The 24127-nt window shown below is 36.4% G+C and overlaps 1 protein-coding gene across 1 annotated transcript in view; it reads left to right on the top strand.

Moving 5' to 3' along the window:
- Positions 1-24127, top strand: part of LOC106174988 (gamma-aminobutyric acid type B receptor subunit 1) — a 37251-nt gene that overhangs the window by 10857 nt on the left and 2267 nt on the right. The window contains exons 2-16 of the mRNA XM_013556783.2: positions 3523-3657; positions 13852-14022; positions 16962-17063; positions 18571-18636; positions 18824-19018; positions 19424-19560; positions 20140-20245; positions 20596-20659; positions 20814-20891; positions 21280-21430; positions 21701-21833; positions 22196-22303; positions 22653-22857; positions 23349-23476; positions 23970-24098. Of these exons, the coding sequence (XP_013412237.2) occupies positions 3523-3657; positions 13852-14022; positions 16962-17063; positions 18571-18636; positions 18824-19018; positions 19424-19560; positions 20140-20245; positions 20596-20659; positions 20814-20891; positions 21280-21430; positions 21701-21833; positions 22196-22303; positions 22653-22857; positions 23349-23476; positions 23970-24098 (1908 nt within the window). The remainder of the gene's footprint in view (positions 1-3522; positions 3658-13851; positions 14023-16961; positions 17064-18570; positions 18637-18823; positions 19019-19423; positions 19561-20139; positions 20246-20595; positions 20660-20813; positions 20892-21279; positions 21431-21700; positions 21834-22195; positions 22304-22652; positions 22858-23348; positions 23477-23969; positions 24099-24127) is intronic.

Genomic DNA, 24127 nt, shown 5'->3' with positions numbered 1-24127 from the left:
TTTTAATAAGAAAACATACAAATTTTGGTTGTATGTATAATGTCAAATGTTAAAATACACTGGCTGCTACTCTTTTGCCTGTTATCCACAACAGCTTCGATCACTAATGTGTATATTGGGCTGGTGAGCAGTAGAATTGTTCAGTTCATACGATTCATGTGAGAAACGCTTTCTTTGCCATGGGCAGTCAGATCTCTCTAATGTTATTGAGCTCACCGGCAGATAATTTGATTGTCTACTTCTTCATTAACTGGCATATAGTGGCATCACCCATGTAAATATAGTGGTAAATATTGGCAACTCTGTATCAAGATTACACACAGCTGCGGTTGTACATGTAATCTAGGGGGAAGGAGCTAGGGCAGGTATTCCAGTCGGTGGGATGTAGTTCACAGCATGATGCCATGCAATCTGATTACTGCAGCATACACCTGATCTGAAGAGTATGCAAGACTCGATTGCTATCCATCAGTACCTCCCATTCTCCTCCCCCTCCTACCATTTTCAATTAGATGCACGTCTGCTTATGTCGTTTGATATTTTCCATTGTCTGGAAAAAAAAGAGTATACATATAGAGCAAATATACAGGTACATTGAATCTGAGTTGACAATGATTTATTTTCCCTTTTCACGTGAGAGAGTTTGGTATTGATTTTGTATCTGTTAGATAGTGGCATGTTTGTCTCCAATTACTGGCGCCAGAATGATTTCGATTAATTTTGCATTCTTCGTCAAATTTTTTTTGTTCTTTGTGTATGAGGGAAAAGTATAGTGTTCACATTATCTGTACAAATTCAATGTCATTTTGCACTTAAAACTGATAATTTTGTTATGAAATGTAATAAAGCAAAGGCAGAATAATATGTACAGTACATTGTACATACATTGCACATTTTAAAACTTGTACTAGATTAAAAAAGGGTCAACATAATCTGTTAAAATTGATATTCAAAAGAGAGATGCTTAGGTGATAGTCATGTAGTTAAAATTAATTACACATAGTTGTACATGAGTATTAGTAAGTTCAAAATAATTTCAACAGATGTAAGAAAAAATACGACATTGAGTAATTAACACATACATGTACATGTATATAGATGAAATCCTGATTGCTGGCTGCATGTAAGGATGAATTTATGTTTAACTAAATGAAGTTGTTTGTGTAAATCAGTCAAAAATATTTCACATTCGTGGACTTGGTTTAAAAAAATGCAATTTTCAAGTTGTTGCATTAATTTAAATGTATTGTCTACAGTTATTAGAACCATATGCGAGTACTATGGATAAAATACATTTGGAATGTAGGCTAGATAGCATATGTCATCTATAGCTACCTCCAACAAAATTACTAATTTTCTGGGAAAAAAAGAAGAAAAAATAGCATAACATTAGAGCAGTCCATTAGGCAATATATTTAGTTTATTTGACCAGTGACTGTAACTCGACTCCCGTAGTGTACAAATCAATTTCATCAATATGGGTTTTCATGGGAACATCATCATATTATTGCTAATGTAGCCCATCATTTTTGTAAGGAGCTTTATCCTTGAGAGAGAGAGTTATGTAACACAAGAGAGCAGGAAGGAATTTTTATTGGATTTGGGTATTAATAATTCAACCGAAGTTGATTTTGCTACAGATATTTCTCTATAGCTCGGAATTGTCTTTTCTCTAGCGCTTTCCTTTTCAGATCATTGACAAGCACACATCATATTGAAAATGGAAAAATGCCACTTATGTATTCTCGCACTTGATTCAACCTAATCATAGCAGTCATTGGTATTTAATATTTGATGCCTTTAGTTAAGCCAACAGAATACAACAGTGTTGGAAAACATCCATTTCTGCACAATTAACATGATTGCTATGAATGAATAACATGGCCAATTAACTGCAGTAGATTTGTTGGCCTTTGTTCAAACCTGACTGATGAGTAGGCTGTTCTCTTCTGTAGCTGCTCTTTGAACAAAAACTGTTGAAAATGTGATCTGGTTTGGCTGTAATAACCTCCCCCTTTGAGAGCTGAAGACATGATGGCATATATAGCAGAATTGATCCGTGGTATATATGGCTCTGATATCTTTGTTCTCTCTTACACCCAGCAGGAGAATTAAGTCACACAGAAAACACATTCTCACAGATAATTGATTGGAAGATACTATTTTAACTATGGGTAGTATTTTAAATAAATTCTTTCCATTGCAAGAATATTGATTTTAAAAAAATGATCTAAGACTACTGTGCTTATTGAGTCAAAAGTTGAATAATGATGAGATAATCACAGGGCACTGGGCCACACCCGTTAGATGTCAGAGGGATCTGGACCACTCCCCTTGTACCACAGGGATCTGGACCACTCCCCTTGTACCACATGGATCTGGACCACTTTCCTTTGGCCACAGGGATCTGGACCACGCTCCACTGACCACAGGGATCTGGACCACTCTCTATAGACCACAGGGATCTGGACCATGCCCCATTGACCACAGGGATCTGGACCACGCCCTTTTGACCACAGGGATCTGGACCACTTCTTTGACCAAAGGGATCTGGACCAATTCTTCGCAGGGACCTGTCTTATCAGCAGAATCGAACTTAAGTTCTTTGGTTTTTATATCAGCCATGACATTTACTGCACTTGACATCTTTATAATAACATGCTGACTGTGTATGATGCCACTGTGAGAAAAAGTTAAAAAATGATATTGTCGCCCAGGTACAGATTTATGGTAAATCATTCATTGGTATTGTGTTGTACTTGGATATAGAAGACAGGATAATAAATTGTCACTGGCAGACCTAATACATTGACATTTTAAATGTCAGGTCCCTACAATGAATCCCAATCATTTTGTGCAGGAGATTAGAAACCCCATACTAGTGTGTATAATAATTAAGGAGAGAGACTCGGAGAGAGAAAAAGGAAAAGGATGGGGTGGGAAGAGAGAGAGAGAGAGGGAGGGGGATTAAGTTCTTATATTCATAAAGAGAAAGATCTTGGTTATCTTCGGTTTCTTAACATCAAACTTGTACCTGGATATCCAGCAGTGCGCATCTTGTTTTCTCCACAGGTGACCTTGTGTATCCAGTGTCTTGACCCCGCGTTTGATGACATTTGATCTTTGAATTGTTTTCTTTTCATCAAGAAGCCAAGTTGATTGATTTTGGGATCTTCGGAAGATGATGTCATACTTATTGAGTAAAATCATTGGAATGTTGCCAAATTATTGTTTTAGGGTTTATTGGTACATTATACATAAAATGCATGTTGCATATTTTTTCTTATGACAAGCAGTTTGCTGAAAATAAGCAGCAGTGAAATACTGTAGATTTTTCTGTTTATATATGTTTTAGACTATATTATTGTTTATACAAATTTGGAGTATTTTGTAGGAAATCCTAATTCTAGAAGTGCTGTAAATCAGGTAATGTGGATGAATCCCCATGTCATCGGCACCACTTCACTGAGATCCTGTTTAACACAGTGAGATCTGTAACAGTATGTTTATGTCTGCTTGCAGTGCACCCCTGGGCTCGGCATGAACAAGATGTACGAGTTACTCTACAACCAGCCTCCTAAGATTATGCTGATTACAGGTTGCAGCGGGGTGTCAACATTTGTGGCACAGGCAGCTAAGATGTGGAACCTGGTGGTGGTAAGTTGGCACAATTTGACTGTCACAACTAACACAATTCACAACTAAAATTCACAACTAACACAATTCACAACTAACACAATGGCACAACCCTTGCCAGTAGTAGCACAATAGCACAATCAGCTGGAAGCGGGAACCATTCATTGCTACCTCTTTAACAAAACCTCATTTAAAGACACTTATTATGAGTAGCACATTTTATGTCAGTTTAAAGATAACTATCATGTACATGTATGCGTAATGCAGGTAGAAAATCCAAGACAAACGACTGCATTGCAGCGTGCACAGCACGGATCTTTATCTTTTCCAGGAAATGCAGGACAGAGCACTGACTGCTATTATTTTCGTAGGGGGTCTTGTTTACTGACTAACTTGAGCAAACAGTTTGTTTCAATTTAAAAGCAAATCCTAGTTTATTTTGGAACTAGTAGAATTTATTATGTTAGTGGCTTGTGAAAGAGGCCATTTGCTTATGGTTTAGAGAATTATTTTAGTGGCTTGCAATAGATTTTATACTTTATTGTAGTAGAGCAAGATTTTGGCTTTCAAAGAGTTTCTGCTTCTGGTAGTATGTCTAACAGAAGTTATCGGCATATTTTTAGGTAGTAAACCTACAAAGTATTTGCTTGCTATTTAATAAGAAAACAATAAAAGTTACAGCAGTTATGATAGTAAAATTGAAGCCATTCCAACATGGCATTTCATTGGTTGTAAAACTTCACACATGTTCTGTATATAATGCATACAATACTATCAGTAAAACTGCTGCGGTTAACTCTGCTCTTTACGACAAACAACATCAGTCTTAATTTTCTCACCATGGGGAGTGTGCGTTTCATACACAAAGTGTTGAAATTTGATTTAGGAAAACTGCTCTTTGTGGCATAATCCTCCTGGGGCTGCTATATTTACACCTGCCACCAGGTATGTTGATTGTGACCAGGTGCAGACAGGCTGATAGAGCAGGTGATTTTAGCTTCTTCGTCTACTAGTGTTTTGCTTTAATTAATAGTGACAACAGGTTACTATAGGAGATGCTAGCATCTGGCAGAGTCACAGAAAATTTTTTCACTGTAGATATTTCATCGGCTATTTCACTGCAATTTTCTGTACTGTCCAGCGAAGAATTTTGGAAAAAAAAAGGAAAACTCTGGTGGAGATTAGTTTGGTACCAAGGCTTGTGGTTGACCTGGCCAAGAAAGATGTAGTTTCATTATTTCTTTTAGTCACAGAGGATATATTTGTTATCAAAATAAAGTAAATTCTGCATATGTTAATCATTACATGACTTAGATATGCAGTTGAAAATTAAGTCACTTTTCCTTCACTTGTATTGAAAGTTAAAATTGCAGTTCATGCCCACATGGAGTCTTGAATTAATAAAACGATGGTATAGATGTTAGAAAATTTATGAAAAAGAAAGATTTGAAAAACTTAGTTTTTTAAATAAATGATTAAAGTGAAGGTGACTCTGGTCATCAAAGGAGAAGTATTGTGATTTTTATGAAACCAATAGCATGGAGTGTTAAGTGCCAAGGACTCTCCCTCTTTGTCTTCAGTTATTCATCTAACCATTTCAAATTGTTGAAATGAAATTTTGAACTTTAAAATTGTCAAATATCTAAATCTCAGGGTGTTTGACCTTGTTTATTAAAAATGAATGTATTACTCTAACACTGTGATGAGCTGGCAGCTATAAATGCTCCTCGATCGTATTATGTGATAAGATACAGCTGAAGAACATACTGTATGAGGATTGAATTTAATGCAGTTGGCTTCATAGTTGGTATAATTTTAATGCATACTAATGGCATTAGGTGTGAAATGAACACATGATTCATCTCAGTATATGTCAGGGATTATTAAGGCTAACTGTAGATTAATGCAGTTCACATCACTTCCCTTGATTTCTGATTTTTTTGAGAAATTTTACAGATAACATTTTCGTATGTGTCATAGAAATTGATAACTCCATGGACGTTTGTCTGTGTGATTATGGAAATCTTTCCTCCTCACAGTCAGAAAAATTCTGCTATCCCAACGGAATTTGCTAAATGTTTTTTTTTTTTTTTTTGAAAAATGGTTCAACAATCTACATTCTGTTGAAATTTGGGCATAATTGACCATAGAGCCTTGAAAAGACTTAGAATTGTCTGTCATATGATATTATTATTGTCAGTAACTGTGTTGTGGGCTGCATTTTGATAAACAATTTGGGAACTATTATGTTGACAGTGTAAAATGTTGATAACATTTTCATGCTTTTTTCTAAATTGATTGATTGATTGGTAAATTCTGATTCACAGGATATCGTACAGATGTATCTTACCTTATCAATTAGTTATATCTGTCATGGTCATTACATGGCTAAAACAACCTAAGGCTTCATTCACATGCAATGTCTATTTTCTAAATTCTATTTTCTATTTGCGGTATGTCTTATGATCACGGTCTGTGCCCTGAATATCCCGCGGCGTAATTACTGGCAGCGCGAGCCAGTTACTATAAGTTACTATAAGTAACTGGCTCGCGCTGCCAGTAATTACGCGGCGGGATATTCAGGGCACAGACCGTGATCATAAGATAGCACAAATAGAAAATAGAAATTAGAAAATAGACATTGCATGTAAACGAAGCCTAAGGCTTAGTGTAAACTTTTTTTTATCTAAAAACTTTAGATAATGATATATGCTATATTCTAATATGTCTAATAATAATCTTTTGGTCCTTATATAATGAGTACTCGTACATCCAAGATGTTTTTTTTTAATGAAATTTTTTGTGTCCAATTGGCAAAACATAAAAAATAAATAAATAATTAAAATTTAAAAATATTTAGAAAATAAAAAAAAGGAAACTGGCCCACTTGAATGCTTGTTGCGTAATCCCCGCGAGGAATCTGTCAATGTTTAATCGGGAGTTAAGTGGCAATCTTTTGAGTGGGTCGTCATATTTGATCCCCAGACAGACATGCTGAAACTGTCGGTCCGATTGTCATGACCAGCAAAATTTGTCTGGACCAGTAAAAAATTGGATTTAGTCAGTCCAAAGGACTGACAAGAGTTTAAGAGCTGCAATTTTGAATTCACAGCCATCATTCCACAGACTTTACTAATAAAATTATATAAGACCCAAAGCGTTTTCCCTTCTGTTTCAAACCTATCACATTCACAAATAAAGTAAGCTACCCTAATATTACTGGTAGTTTCTGTCTCAAAGGAATAGGGTGATTTTTGGTCCGACAAAAATCCATTTGGTCCAGTAAATTTTTCATTACTGCTGGTCCAAATGTCCAACCATTCCGAATAGTTTTCAGCATGTCTGCCCAGATCTGTTAGTTCTCTGTTCTGAATGCGCTCATAGAAAAATTTATGTGATCCTGTACAGTGCTGACCTCTGGTGGAGAGCAGAAGAGTAAAGTCTCTCTCGGTTGAATTATTTATGAATTGTGTAAGTTATTGTCATCTGGTAATTCCAGTGTCACATCCCTGGTGTTGTTGCTACGGAGATTGACAGCTCGTTGAAGTGATGCATAGCACTTTTTGTGACAGGATAATATGCTGCCGTAAAAGACCGTGGTTTGAGATGAATGCAAAGCTGTCACATTGATTTTTTAGGCAACTATGTGTAACCAGCCTCAGATAAAATACAAAACATCAAAAGAGATGAAAGGAAAACACAGAAAAATGCTCTGAGCATGCAAATGCAATAGACTAAATTGAAGCAGCCTGTGTGTTCTTTCATAAAGATAAGCTGCTAATGGATGACACCCTTGTCCCTCAGAGATAGAATATTCCCAGACCTTTTTTTGCTGGTTAATGCCTCTTTTTTTTCTGAAATAATATGTCAAGATTAACAAAATTTTTCCCTTTGTGTCTTTGATTTAAGGCATTTCTGTCACAAAATCATTTGGTATTGTCATGTATTTTCACTGCACCATTTTGTGTTGTATGGTATTGTGTTATGATGCATTGTATATGAAGTATATTGCAATTAATATTGTGATTGACATTAATTGATCACTAATTGTGGAAACCAGAAGTTGAATTATATATAATTTAGAATAGCGTTGTTGTAGACCCTGGAAAAATGATGCGCTAGCTGATGTATAGTAACTGATATATAGTGCTTGATGCCATTAGGAAAAAAAAAAAAAAACTTGGCTAGGATCAGACAGATCCTGAATTGAAAATGATTTCTTGGATAAGCTGGCACATATAGACTATAATGATTTTGTTTTGATTTAATAAATCTTACATCTGATTTTTTTCTTGGCATTATTCTACTCACTGTGGTGGCCCCCAAGCCATCATTTGTAATGCCCTAGAGACATCTTTCCAACTTTTTAACAACCTAAAATTGTGTCTGCACATGTTCATAGTACAGTAGCAATCTGAAAAAGAATCTTAGAACCGGTTCCCATACCTAGACCAATCTAGCAAGATTGACCCATCTCTGAGGGGTTTCTCACTAAATTGCATTCAGCTAAAGTGACTCTAATGTCTGGCATGCCTACTAAAGCTGTTGGGGGTAATTAACTATCGTTTAACAGCTTGAGTTGGCATGCCAGACATCTAGGCCGCTTTAGCTGAATGCAATTTAGAGAGAATCCCCTCGGAGATGGGTCGATCCTGCTAGACCAATCTTGGTATGGGAATGGGGTCTTAACCACCCTTCCTGCCCTCTTTACCTAGCTCCTGTAGACAAACCCAATGCATTTTCTACACAGATTCTGTGGATCTGTCACTCCTGTTGATTGCAGAGTTTAAGACAACCTCCAGTGACAGCACCATTTGTTAACATTTACCCAGCAACTGTTTGTATCTCTTTTAGTAATTAAAGTCCAATTTAGAGGATGTGATTCAAATAATGGGGATGAATGTTGAGACATGCTACACATATATCAGTATTAAGGCTGTAAAACTATTGGAAAAGCCTGTCAAATGGTGGGTTTGATGTTCTATTAATTCATGACACATTTTTCTTTGCGTGGTTTACTTTGCCTTTGAAGTCTGCAATCAAGCAACTGTCTGTGCAGGCCTGGAAATTGAGGAAATAGTCAATGGGACCAAAGGAATCTGATTTAGAACCTTTTTTAGATGTATGTGGAACATAGTGAACTTTTTTCAAACGTAAGTCGCATTCACAACAGATCATCTGCAGACTAACTGATCTGTGGACTAAAAATGGCCGACCCCACTTAAAAGCAATGCTGCCTAATCCCTTGCTGATCTCCCTGCCTCCACACTCCCCATTCCTGCAGGATCCTAGCAATTAAACTTAGGAGTCGAGATTTAATTTGTTTAATTGCTAAGCCCCTGCAGGGTTGAGTGGCGAGTATGGAGGCTGGGAGACCAGAAGGGTATTAGGCAGCATTGCTTTTAAGTGGGTTGGCCATTTTTGATCTGCGGATCTGTAAGTCGGCAAATCAAGTTGTTCTGAATGAGGCCATAGATATATGTACACTTTGCACATTAAAATTGATACACACAGGCACATTTGCATGTATGAACACACACACATACACACACACACACACACACACACACACACACACATGCACACAACACCTTATAAAACTATGGCACAATATGTGCCAATACAATGAAATGACTCGTCAGCACTTCCCTTCTCTAGCTAGTAATTGACATTTAAAGCAGAAGCTTAGTTGATATATCTGATCTGACACCCCTAGCTTCATTTGAAGCTATGATGTCTATTAAGAACAGAATACGTCTCTTTTAATTTCCTCTTTACTCAGAGCAGGAGAAGTGATCCTGCATTCTTAGAACTTGGGGCCATTGTACATTGACGTTCCCTTGTGTCAAGCTGCGAGTTCTCAGAGATACGTTTCCTCCATTTGACAGATGACAAAGCTGAGATTTAGCTCAGATTCAGAAACCTATGTTCACTAATCTTCTGTGTTTCCAGTTTTTTTATGAACTGATAATAAGGCTTCCTGTGAGCAGAGGAGACCATAATGTGAGAAGTTCATTTTCTTAGTCACGGTCTCCCTTTGATGTCATCTGAAAAATTATAGTGTAGGATTCGGCAGCAGATCAAGATGCTGTTGGGGCCTGCAGCAACATCTGTAGACCTGGGCCCTGTAAAGCACAGCGTATGGCGAATAGCGATATCACATAGAGGCTACAAAGTATTACATGGGGCGTGTATAGGTGAATTATGGAATCGAGACGCTTGCGCTCAGTCACAATGCAAAATGCTTTCAAGTTATGGGGCCCAGAACTGATATAACTTGATTATTGGTATTATAATCAGGGCTTTTCCCAGGATTGGGGATATTGGCCATTCAAAATGACCACCTTTAGTTTCCTACAAAAATTCAGGGAGTCCAAGCTGTTTGGTGATGCAGGAGGCTGTTCAAATGACGTCTGGACGGCTCACTGGGAAAATCCTTGATAATAAAATAAAGGAGAGTTTTAACTAGATTATGAGTTGGGGAGTATTTTAGGTTCATATTGCCTGAAAAAAAGATTGTGGCTTATTTCTTCTTCACTGTACATCACTTCAGTAGCTTCAAGTAAAACAGTGAAGGTCATTATATTCATGACTTTATCAATGTCCTCCCAAAAGTCATTGCAATATATTTGCAATATATTTAATTCCCATATAGATCAGAATATATTATATAATAGATACTGCATTATTTGCTTTTTTCTGATAGAGGGCCCTGAGGCAGATATTTACCCATGTACACAAATATCTTTTAAATATTTTTTTCTTTTTTCCTGGGGTTGGTATATTGTTCACAATATGACACTGAATAAATCTACACATTATTATTGTACCACCAGCGTTAGCGCTGGCGGTACACATGGTTTCGGTCCCGTCCGGATCGTTCCGCCGGACGGCTACCGTTACCGCTTCTCCTCCTAGACGGTAAGGGCCCCCGTACCCATCTCATGGATTTAGGTCACCTATAATCTCAACTCGTTCCACGTAAAATTTGGGCTTTGTCGGTATTGGGGTCTGGGTGTGGCACTCATTGCAATGCACCCTTGTCTAAAAATGGCAAAATTAAATGCTAATTATCTACCCTACGGAAGGAGTTATGGGAAAAATTTCTATAGACGGCTTTCCAAAAGTCATATGTGTAGATTTCAAATATACCCTTGGATTTGACCTTTGACCTCTACTTCAAGGTCAAATGGGCCAAAATTTTCAAAAAAATGAAATTTTTTACGAAAAAAAATTTTTTTGCCCTGTTATTCAGACACCACACAGACTTAACCAATAATATTATTGGAAAGTGTTACCCTTCAGGTCATCTTTCATCTCCATGAATTTGGGGTCAATCGGTGCATTTTCACGGGAGTAGCGGCCATAAGATACCGAAACTGAAAACTGTCTCTAATTCGGGAACCGTTAATGCTAGAGACCCATTCTTTTTTGCATTTAGTAGAGCATGTAAAGCCCAACACTGGAGGTGGTCTCGGATTTTTTGTATTCCATACGGTTTTCGAGTTACGCTGTATCAAAAAGAACATATGGGTGGTAAAAGCAAAATGTGCAGTACGGTAATGGATAATAAATTTTGAACTCTGGAAAAATAAAACATAAGGCTTGGCAAAGCAGACAACTTGTGTTCAAAAATGACATTATTTCATCAAATTTGAACTTCTGAAACTTCAGAGCACCTCCTATTTCAAGAATTTTGACCAAAATGACATTTTCTTTATTTTAATTAATTTTTTCTGTACGAAATTTAAGGCACATTATGGTAACTCCAAAATTATAACATCTAGTCCCTTATATCTCCAAAACTGGCAGAGATAGGTCCATAGTTACTATTGAAGTTGAATAGGAAGTCATATACTGGCAATCTTACTATGACCTTGAAATTGACCTTTGACCTACTTTTCACCATGAACTGAACTTTGCAAATTTTTCTTCCCTTTTATCTCCAAAACTGGCAGAGATAGGTCCATAGTTACTATTGAACTTGAATAGGAAGTCATATACTGGCAATCTATATGTGACATTAAAATTGACCTTTGACCTACTTTTCACCATGAACTGAATTTTGCAAATTTTGCTTTCCTTTTATCTCCAAAACTGGCAGAGATAGGTCCGTAGTTACTATTGAACTTGAATAGGAAGTCATATACTGGCAATCTATATGTGACATTAAAATTGACCTTTGACCTACTTTTCACCATGAACTGAATTTTGCAAATTTTGCTTTCCTTTTATCTCCAAAACTGGCTGAGATAGGTCCGTAGTTACTATTGAACTTGAATAGGAAGTCATATACTGGCAATCTAAATGTGACCTTAAAATTGACCTTTGACCTACTTTTCACCATAAACTGAACTTTGCAAATTTTGCTTCCCTTTTATCTCCAAAACTGGCAGAGATAGGTCCGTAGTTACTATTGAAGTTGAATAGGAAGTCATATACTGGCAATCTAAATGTGACCTTAAAATTGACCTTTGACCTACTTTACACCATAAACTGAACTTTACAAATTTTGCTTCCCTTTTATCTCCAAAACTGGCAGAGATAGGTCCATAGTTACTATTGAACTTGAATAGGAAGTCATATACTGGCAATCTAAATGTGACCTTAAAATTGACCTTTGACCTACTTTACACCATGAACTGAATTTTGCAAATTTTGCTTTCCTTTTATCTCCAAAACTGGCAGAGATAGGTCCGTAGGTACTATTGAACTTGAATAGGAAGTCATATACTGGCAATCTTTATGTGACATTAAAATTGACCTTTGACCTACTTTTCACCATGAACTGAATTTTGCAAATTTTGCTTTCCTTTTATCTCCAAAACTGGCTGAGATAGGTCCGTAGCTACTATTGAAGTTGAATAGGAAGTCATACACTGGCAATCTAAATGTGACCTTAAAATTGACCTTTGACCTACTTTTCACCATAAACTGAACTTTGCAAATTTTTCTTCCCTTTTATCTCCAAAACTGGCAGAGATAGGTCCGTAGTTACTATTGAAGTTGAATAGGAAGTCATATACTGGCAATCTAAATGTGACCTTAAAATTGACCTTTGACCTACTTTACACCATGAACTGAATTTTGCAAATTTTGCTTTCCTTTTATCTCCAAAACTGGCTGAGATAGGTCCGTAGTTACTATTGAACTTGAATAGGAAGTCATATACTGGCAATCTAAATGTGACCTTAAAATTGACCTTTGACCTACTTTTCACCATAAACTGAACTTTGCAAATTTTGCTTCCCTTTTATCTCCAAAACTGGCAGAGATAGGTCCATAGTTACTATTGAACTTGAATAGAAAGTCATATACTGGCAATCTAAATGTGACCTTGAAATTGACCTTTGACCTACTTTTCACCATGAGCTGAATTTTGCAAATTTTGCTTCCCTTTTATCTCCAAAACTGGCTGAGATAGGTCCATAGTTACTATTGAAGTTGAATAGGAAGTCCTATACTGGCAATCTAAGTGTGACCTTGAAATTGACCTTTGACCTTCTTTTTATCATGAACTGAACTGTGCTAATTTCTTTCTCTTTTAACTTCAAACTTGACAGAGATAGGTCCATAGTTACTCTTGAACATGAATAGGAAGTCATATATTGGCAATTTACTGTGACCTTGAAATTGACCCTTGACCTACCTTACGAAGAACTTAAATTTGATTGTACCATATATATTTTTTGCAATAGTTTAAAAATTCTTGTTGATTGCATTTTTACAGGTTGTCAAGCACAAAACTGGTGGCTGTGTCCCTTATTTTGTGTATGTGGGGGTCTATACGAATGCGTTTGCTCCAGCTGGTGGTACAATATTTGGAGGCGGTATCGCCTCTCTGATCCTCTAGTTACAGTTATGTTGGCAGTAGAGCTGCCAGGAATTAATTGCATTTGTTCATTTTCCCAGAGGCAGATGGCCCTGAACATATTATCACAATTCATCAGAATCAAACAAATGCCAGCATACAATAATTTGAATTATTATGTAAAAGTCAATTTCCTACATTGTTCCATTATCATAATTCTAGTTTGCCTATGGCTCTAGCTCTATTTCATTGTTTTATGATTATTGTTGTAATAAAAAAAATAATAATAATATTAAATAAAACTTATATCCTACATATGGCTCCAGTTCTGTGATATTTTGTTATTTTCATTGTTGTAATAATAATAATAATAATAATAATAATAATAATAATAATATTTACAGCTTGCCTATGGCTCCAGCTCTCCAGCGCTGTCCAACAGGGAGAGGTTTCCAACATTTTTCCGCACCCATCCCTCAGCGACACTCCATAACCCAACGCGTGTGAGGTTGTTCCAGAAATGGGGCTGGACCCGCATTGCTACCATACAACAGACGGAGGAAGTGTTCACTACGGTGGGTATTACAAAAATGACTCGAACCCTTAAGTGGGGGAAAAAGTGAATTTTATGCTCACTGTATTTTTTAGTCATAATTATATATATGTTTTTTTAACCAGAACATTCCAATTGAGAGGTAGAAACAAAATTGAAAAGCATGCTGATCTTTAATTCTATTCTATATATTAAAAGCATCATAAGTGCTGTATTGAAATATAATTTTTTTAATGATTCCAAAATTATGCATCTGAACAATTAAAAATCTTCCACATTGAAAGGATTAAGACATCGACTTATGTTGAAAGGTTGTGATAACAGATTATTCTCTTGTTGATCTTCCTATTTATGATCCTCAAAACATGTTTCTGTGTTTTTAAAATAAAGAAATGCATGAAACCTCATGGCTATATGGCTAAGTAAAGAAAATACTGATTTTAAAAGCCTGTACGTTTGTCTGACATTTCTGACTTTGGTTGAGATTGCTTAAAAATAACTTTTAATGGCATATCAATGATTCTTTTGCAAGGAATTTTTTAGCCAGCATAGATAGCTTAGAATGGTGTATTCATGATTTATTGTATAAATTTATAGTGCAAAAGTAAAACATACACTCTGTGAAATTAGCTGACTTCTATGATTCCTAGGCTCATCAAGCAGAAAGGAAAATATTGTCATGCTAAGAATTCTGATGCCTGATTATCTATATAGCTGGTTAGAGTTTGCATGATGATATTAGTGTAGGTCTCCACTGCCACATGCATGTAGCATACTGAGAGATGACACAGGCTCCGTTAAAAATTTACTTAAAGAGAATTTCAAACTAACCTGTTTAGGTATCTATCACAAACTGAAAAGGGGATTTTTTGTCCACTTTTTTAAGAACTGTTACAAAATGGTGTCTGCATACTCAGTAAAGTTAACTTCTGAGATAGCAGTAATTGTGTTTATTAAATTCATTGAGCAGCAAATTTGTTTGATAAGTTACAAGAAAAACACTTAAAGTGTGCAGACCTTTTCCAAGTCAGCTCAATATTTATTATTGGTTAATAGATAAATTAATTGATTAATTAATTAACCACAGCAAAATCTTTTGGGTTAAACATATGTAAGTTAGCCTATCTGACTTAGCCTAAAATTTTTATCATAATCTGTCTACAGATTTTTTAGTCAGTCTGTTAACAAATAAAAACCAAAACAAAGGCAAAAGTGGAGGCAATAAGATCGGAAAAGAGAACTACCAGTCTTCAAAATGAAATTGTCTGACTGTAAAGTTCAGTAAAGTTGAATGAAGCCAAACTCATTAACTTAGTTGGTGGTTAAGGGATTGCATGTAGATGACATAAAAAAACAAGTTTATAGATAATTATGCAGTACACTGATTGATTGTTTGTTCGAAAGTAGATGATAGCCTCATGAGTGTCTATGTTGAAATACACTTCAAGATCTTAGTTTTCTTTTTTTCTTGCAAACTTTAACTTTTACTCACTTGAGAGATTTCAGTTTTTATTGGACAACTTCATCAATCTCCGGTGAGTTAAAGGTTAGGTTTGTAAAAAGATAAGGTCTTATACTGTTATTGAAATTGCTGGCACTAATGAGAAATTCTCAGAGGAATATGTATGTTTTCTTTGTGCTGAAGCAACTTTTATTCATAGTGGAACAACTTCTCTTTGCATTAAGGCAGTTGCGTTTAAAACCATTACTTAAATTAGGAAAACATTTAAGATGGCAAATGTGTTTACTTGATATTTATCCAAGAACAGTGTTTAGTCATTAAAACATTTTTTCTACTTCAATCTTAATTTGGTTTTTAAAGGATCTCTGCGTAGAAGTGAAAGTTATCCCACACATTGCTGAATCATTCTTTGGGCTGACTCTATAATAATTATTGTTATTTTGTTCATCTGCTAAATTTTCTTTTTTGTGTCTGTGTATCTGTCATGGAAGGAAAGCATGATTGAGTGTAGGCATAAGATCATTTAATGATTTTTCCTGGAAAGTTCAACAATTTTCCGTTTAACACCAACTTTTAATATATCTAATTCAAATCTGCTGAAATAACAAGGTTTTGTATATCTCATAAACGCCTTTTTGGGGTGTAGATTTCTATTTTCAGAGTGCCACTAGTTCATGTAGGTGTGACAACCAATAATTCAAAACATTATAAGCATTATTAGCTCTAGAATGGGAATCTGGTTATAATTCACTAATTTAATATGAATAAACAAAAGTAAAATAGGGTTAGTTTTAAATGTAATCACCCTGTTTTAAATGTAATCAGTTGTTTGCATTATGGATACACTGGTGTCATGGAAGTTTTACTCTGTTTCTAACCATGCCTTTATAGTCAAAAGCTCATTGTATGTCTTTAATTTTTTCTAGTCTTTGTTTGTTATTCTGGTATAATGATTTGCCTATTTGTCTGTCTGTATGAATGTAATGAATTTTGTTGCCTCTTCTTTTTCCCCAACATACATGTATAATAACCATGTTTTCTTTATTCTACTCAACACCAGGAGGAGTGTTAGACCCCATTTCCATAGATTTTAGATAGATCTATCCCTGTGGGGAGTCTCACTAGATTACTGTCAGCTTAGCCGTCTTAAGCGTCTGCTCCGCCTACTAAAAGCTGTAAAGGGGTAATTAACTATGGTGCGCGCTCGGCTGACTGCAATTTAGCGTGAACCCCCAGGGAGTTAGGTTGATCTAAATCTCTGGGAATACACCTTTAGCCCGTTAATCTGATTGCATTTGGCCACAGCACCTGTGGAGTTAGTTTGCATTAGTATGGTCAACAAAATTCATTGTGAACAGTCTCCATGAAACTTCATGCATCACTCTCTTAGTACTTACTGTATAGTAAGAAAATGAACTAATCCTGTTGTGGCTGCAGTAAAGGAAATGCATGTTATCCAGTTCATATTAAGACCCTTTCAATTTATTACTTCTTTTCAGACTGTGAAAGATTTGGAGGAAAGGGCCAGAAAAGCTGGAATAGAGATAGCCATCCGGCAAGACTTCCTTACCAACCCAGCCGTTGCTGTTAGAAATTTGAAGGTAAATTACAACACTGAAAGTACAGAGAGAATAATGCAGAGAGATCAAAGGATGAAATTTAAGTTTGAAAAAGATGAAAGAGTACTGGAAAGATAATAGAGAGACCATATTTATTAATCACCAACCTTGGGCTCTGTTCACAATCAAGTTGAGTGGATCTGACTGAGCTGTAGCTCAAATATGGTGCGACCCACTTGAAAACATGCCATGTAATCCCTGCAGGGATGATGCATATGGGAAAGCAGAGAAGTCATTATGCAGCATGCACAGCATGTTTCAAGTGCACGGCCCAGTTAGGTTGCAGCTCAACTTGGTTGTGAACAGAGCCTTACTTCAGCAGCAAAACCAGACTGACAAAAGAGACATTGGGCGTATTCCCAGACATTTAGATCGATCTATCCCCATGGGTTGTCTCACTAGATTACTGTCAGATAATCTGGCTTAAATGTCCGTCCCGCCTACTACAAGCTGTAGGGGGGTAATTAACTTTCGTGCCCGCTCGACTGACAGCTATTTAGCGTGAACCCCCAGGGAGTTAGGTCGATCTAGTTTGGATCGATCCAATCTCTGGGAATGGGGTCATTGTGTCTTCTGTGTGTTCTGTGGTACGTTAGGGTTCTCAGGGTGATCTGTCAGCTTGCCAGAGGTATACACAAGGTGGCTTCACCAGATAATGACAATAATTCCAGTAATCAGACTTGTTTTCACAGTGACATTTTTGGTCTGATGACTTTTTTAAAAACCAATTCATTTAGGAAATAGTTATTTTTTCCTCGGAGAGTCGCAGTGGTTAGTGAGATTGATGAGGAAATTAGAGCCACTGTGTAATGAAGGCAGCTGAATTCCCACTTGGTGTTTGGAGGATCTTGCTGTGACTAACAAACTGTCAGCATAAAACTTGTCATTTGGACATGCTAAACTTTCTTATTTCTTTCTGATTCATTTCAGAATCAGTCGTGATGTGAGAAAAGACCCAGCATTTTTACTGATTTTACTGATTTCAGGGGGGTTGGGGGAGGGGTAGAACAAACCCTCCTTTTTGACAGAAAATGGTCTGCTTTAAAATTAAAACTTGTTCAGAAAAGACCCCCCTTTGAAATTGCTGGCTGCAGACCTGGATTTTGACTGGGTCCACTTCCTCCCCTTGCTGTTCTTATGTATTATAATCAGGCACTTCCTTGCAATAGTGATAAACATTGCTCCTAAATCTATTTATGCCTGATTCAGTATTTCTTCCTTTCCGTTAAAAGTTTTAAATGTCTTACGTGCTTAGGGTGCACTTAAAATTGACAGTCATCGCAGAATAGATGATTCAACAATGCTGAAAGCTATTGATCATTTCCCTCACATGTTACTTTGCTGTGCAATTGAATTTTTTTGGTGAGCTTCTATGGGCTTATTTCAAAACCAGTCAATTTTATTTTGTAACAGGCTTCAGTTTAAGCAACTTAAAGGCATTCTTTAATCTCAATTGAATCTATATTGTGCTTTGTTATGTTTATTTCAGAAACAGGACCCACGAATAATTGTTGGAGTGTTCTATGAAAATATGGCCAGGAGAGTGTTTTGCGAGGTAAAGATCACACAATAGTTGTTTAATTCTCAGTGTTTGCCAACACTTCTCTTCCTTGCTTGATTTTAGAGAAGTTTTGAAAAAAATCATTTTGTCTCTTGTACAGCTACATCCACATATAAACCTATGGAATAGACAGTGCTGTCATTGAAATATTTTATAGTTATTTCTATTATTATCATTTAAGGTCTACAAAGAAAAACTCTATGGTAAGAAGTATGTGTGGTTTCTAATTGGTTGGTACCCAGATAAGTGGTATCTTAAACCAGACCCCAATGTGAATTGTACAGCTGAGCAACTGCAAGAGGCCTTGGAGGGACATTTCACAACAGAAGCCATGATGCTGAATCAAAACAAAACTGTTGTCAGTGATGCTGGAATTGTGAGTAGTCAATGAGTGTGTTTGATGTGACATCAGAAGGATTGTGCCATCAGAAGTAGAATGTGTTAGGTGTGACGTCAGTGTGTCAGCTGCTTCATTTTAGTTTTCAGTGTGCAAAGTGTTTCAAAATAAAAAGTGAGGTTAAACTTTGACAAATTTTGAAAGTCCAATTGAATAATCCAGTTGAAAACAACTGTAACATTTTATCCTTTGTCTATTTCTATTGAAATTGTTCTAGATGTATTATTTAATTATTTATTTCCTGATATCATCTTCAGAATTCAATTGATATTTTACAGAGAATCAAAGTTATCTAAACAAGGTTTGTAAAATGAGATATTTTCACGAAGGATTATGAATTTGACTTAAGATTGTTGAAGTTTAGCTGGTGCACTGTTGTTTCAGACAGCTCAAGAGTTTGAAGACGAGCTGAAAAAGAGGATTGGAAAGGCTCCCTCTGACACAGAGGGTTATCCAGAGGCTCCCCTGGCTTATGACGCCATTTGGGCACTGGCTTTTGCCTTTAATAAGACAATACCAAGGTAACACATGGAACACACACGCATACATGCATGCATGCACGCACACACACACACACACACACACACACACATGTGTGAATACACCCACACGCACGCGTGCGTACACACGCACACACACACAGGTGCTGTTGGCTTATGATTTCAGGTGCATGCATGCACATACACATGTACTCACTTGTTTCCTTTGATTATAGAGCCTTGAATAGATAGTTACAATACTTGACTCTTTTCCAAAAGATCACAATCCTTTGATCAGCTACAGCATCATGTGCTTTTATAGCTTAATATTAAAAGTCACTTGACTACATATTCATTGCAACTTGAAATAGATGTTATCATTCACTATTTCAAGAAAGTAAATAGATACTATTTAATGACATTATATATAGCAAATAATATATTTATTCAACGTACCTGGTATGATAGTAAAAATCTGTCTGATGTTTAATCTTCAATTTTGAAACAAAAAATGTGTTTCCTAACATTTTGGACAGTCAGCGAATGGTTTTGTTCATCATAATGTCCATAGGCAACCAGTAGGTGGCAGCACAATATATGCTGATGTTGTTTGTTATCCAGGCTTGCTGCAAAGGGTCTGAAACTTGAAGATTTTGAGTATTCAAAAAGAGAAATAATGGAAGAGATTTACAATGCCATGAACTCTACTAACTTTCTTGGAGTCTCGGTAAGTGGAAGAATGAATGCTGGTTGTTGTTTTCCAAAATCAACTTTGTACAGTACATTTCACAGGAACAAGTACTAGCTGTTGTTGGCTGACTTTCAGATGATGAGTACATTTTCACGTAACAACTTGTCTATGGCCCAAGCATTAAGGGACTTAGTCTAATAGATTGTATTAGCTAGTTGTTTCATCATCAATGCTGAAAGAAAATTTGCAACAAATTGTTTTTCTTTTCAAGTATCACTTCAGTGTACATAAAATCGTATCATGAATAATATCAGTAGCAGTGATTGGTTTTGTGGGGTAATCAGCTGTTTTACTGTCCTTTAACCAATGTGAACATTCCATTCCAGGGTCCAGTCTCTTTCACCTCTGAAGGTGACCGAATAGCATGGGTCCAGATAGAACAGATGGTTGGTACGTAAAACAGGCTACAGAATTAGATGAAATTATGTATGAAAGAGCTTGAATTTCAAAATCGAACATAACTGGATAAAGTTTCAATTTCTTAAATTTGAACTCTCACCTGGTATTGACCTGTGCACAAAGCCCATTGTATTCTCCCTTGCAGGTGGTATCTACAATAAGACTGGTTTCTATGATTATGTAGCAGACAAGCTGATCTGGTACAATATCGAACAATGGATTGGTGAGTCACAACTTTTGATTTCATGGCTGACATATGGACAAAAATTAGGAAAGGGACATTTTAGGGATATTTCTTGTCTTAATATTTAAAGAATCCTTATTCATTGTAACTTTATGTTCACATATCATAAAATGTAAGAAACCAGGTAAATAAGTTAAAGACAATGGATGCGGTGTTGTGCATTTAAAAAAATACCTCCACGTTTTTATATATATATTTTTTTTATACTAAAGGACGGGCATAGTTGACATTTGGCACTGACTTTGCTGTTAGGCCTAATGTATTATTGCATCATAATAACCTTTTATGTGCATCATTATTTTCTGCTTTTTGTCTGTACATTTCTGTCCATTTGACAGCTTTGCTGACTTATTTTCAAAACTTTCAGATGGCCAGCCTCCTGCAGACAGGACACTATTGGAGCCCACACTCAGAGTGCTGTCAGTGGGGACGTATATCGCCATATCAGTGTTTGCTGCACTGGGGATCCTCGTGGGCGTCGGCTGCCTGCTGTTCAACTATAAACACAGACATCGTAGGTATGTGCACATGTAGAGCATTTAGAATGAAACTGAAAATCAAAAACAAGCAAAGACAAGCAGAAGGAAGCAAAAGAAGAATATTTGATGACTTTTTTATTCTCTCTCTCAGTACCACAGTAACTGTTATCAGTCTCGTTTTTCAAATGCTCTAGTGGAAATTATTTAAAAGTCTCTGTGTGAGTTTTTGCGCTGTAATGAGTAATTCACCTATTGTCCACCAGATGGCATTGGTGTCCTGTTTTCTCCATTAGTTGCTGTGTCTTTCAGGTTGATCCGTATGTCCCACCCAGACGTGAACAACATCACTGTGATAGGCTGTATGATCTGCCTGTTTTGTGTCTTCCTACAAGGACTGGACGGACAGTTTATTCCACCTGAGGTTTTCCCTCAGATGTGCCAGGTAGGGATAATACTTTTTTATACTGGAAGGATGCATTCATATACTCAATATACTTAATATGTAGCCTGAAACATGTAAGTTAAATTAGTCACAAAATCTTGTATTTGGAATCGATATAGGACCAGTTTATCTCACATGTAAAACAGAGCAACAAAAGTACTTTTCAGTCTCTATAATACTATTTTAGCTGTGATCCTCTTGTCTGCAGGCTCTGCTGGAAGTTATCTTAGAGCTTCACCTTTGTTATAGGCCCATGAGCCACTGACTAAGCAAATTAGTCAGCAAAATGCTTTTTTACACTGGAACTGCGGTCAGTCTATAATAACTTGGCTAAAGAATTGTTGAATCTTCTTTATCCCCAGGCCAGACTGTGGCTACTGTCTATTGGCTTCCTTCTCGGCTATGGCTCCATGTTCTCCAAGATCTCTGCAGTTCACAGGTGGACCACCAGGGGGAAGAAAGAGGGAGAGGTGAGGACACTTTGTCCTTGACACGTCACTTAATTGACATATCACTTTGTCACTAACAAACTGGTTTATGACACATGTTACACACATCTCCAAATGATTTAATTCTTTTCTTCTTATCCTTATTTGATAGCTCAGTGTGTCTCAAAACAGTGCTGTAGTATATAATGAGAAACTTTGAAGGCTTTATTTTATTAATTTGAACAACGTTTTTGACTTTACAAAACATAGATTGATATATTGGTACATTATCTGACCTTTTCAGTTCATGATAATCTCTTTCAAACAAATTATTTTAAAATTTGAATAATCTAAGATGATGTATGTACACATATAATTTAACATGTTTCAGTTAATGAAGGAGTGGGAGCTCCACATTGTCCTCATCGTCATCCTGGTTCTGGACCTGGCTGCTCTCACTGTGTGGCAGGTGCTGGATCCTCTGTACAGAGAGCTGGAAGATTTCCCCCAGGAAGACCCTCCAGATATCCACAAAGATGTGAAGATATTGCCACAGCTGGAGCACTGTGAATCACACCACTTTATGATATGGATAGGTAGGATATGATGTAAAGTGTGATTGTGTTAGGTGTGACAATGTGTTTGTTGTTACAGTGTGTTAGGTGTGACAATGTGTTTGCTGTTACAGTGTGTTAGGTGTGACAATGTGTTTGTTGTTACAGTGTGTTAGGTGTGACAATGTGCAACCTTCAACAACATGTTAGGCGTGGTAATTTATAAGGTATGACAATGTGTTTTATGTTTGCGATGACAGAGTGTTAGGTTTGACAGTTTGTCTGGAGTGATATTTTTTAGGTGTGACACTATGTTCATTACATATGTATGTTGTACTAAGTGTGTGTAGGGAGACTGCATTGAGATAGGCCGTGTTGGTAGTGTGTTAAGGCAAATTCTTTAAACCCTGAATTCACCACATGTAAGAGTATAGATATCAGACAAAGGAACAGATATTGAATGACCAACAGTATTTTCTTCTTTTGATATTTTGCACTTCAGTATAAGGCAGTGTTTTTTTTTTCTTTTTCAGGTGTTGTGTTTGGATACAAAGGCCTTCTACTTCTATTTGGACTATTTCTTGCCTATGAAACGAGGAGTATAAAGATGAAACAAGTGAATGACTCTCGCTTTATTGGAATGAGTATCTATAATGTTGTGGTGGGTAGACATGCTTCTCATTGAATTACTGCCTAATTTCATTACTCATTCTGACATTTATTCAATTTTATTAGCAGGCTATAATAAAAGTGGAATTTTTAATATTTCTGAACAGGGTAGCTGCTTCTACGGATACTGACTTTTTAAAACAGTGACTACGCATGAAATTGGTATATTTGATAAAAGTCTACTATATTTGACTTCATCTAAAATGATTGTCCTGTTTGTATTCACGATTCAGTGTATGCTGTGTTCTGGCTGTCAACATAATTATGTAGACTGCTTATATGTAGTAAATTATTTCAATAGAAGTAACAACAACAACAACAACATCAAAAAAGAAAAAAATAGAATTTTTAGTAACCATATTTTAATAAACTATATTGTTACCTTATACTTTATACATTTTATCTGAATAGCAATCTGATTTCTGTTATTATATGTGAATTATATTTGTATATCAATGGCTGAATAAACTCTTTATCCAATCTAGGTGGTCAGTCTTATCACAGGTCCAGTGACACTTGTCATACGTAGCCAGCCTGATGCCAGCTTTGCCTTTGTCTCCATAGCAATCATATTGTGTTCTTTTCTATCCATGGGGCTGATTTTTGTACCAAAGGTGAGCTTGGTTTTAAGGTGATTTCACTG

Source organism: Lingula anatina, chromosome 3 (genome assembly GCF_051362555.1).
Source record: "Lingula anatina isolate TDL-2025a chromosome 3, LinAna3.0, whole genome shotgun sequence".
Taxonomy (NCBI): Eukaryota; Metazoa; Brachiopoda; class Lingulata; order Lingulida; family Lingulidae; genus Lingula; species Lingula anatina.
Note: the sequence above shows the minus strand (reverse complement) of the source record. Positions and strands in the feature narration are given on the sequence as shown.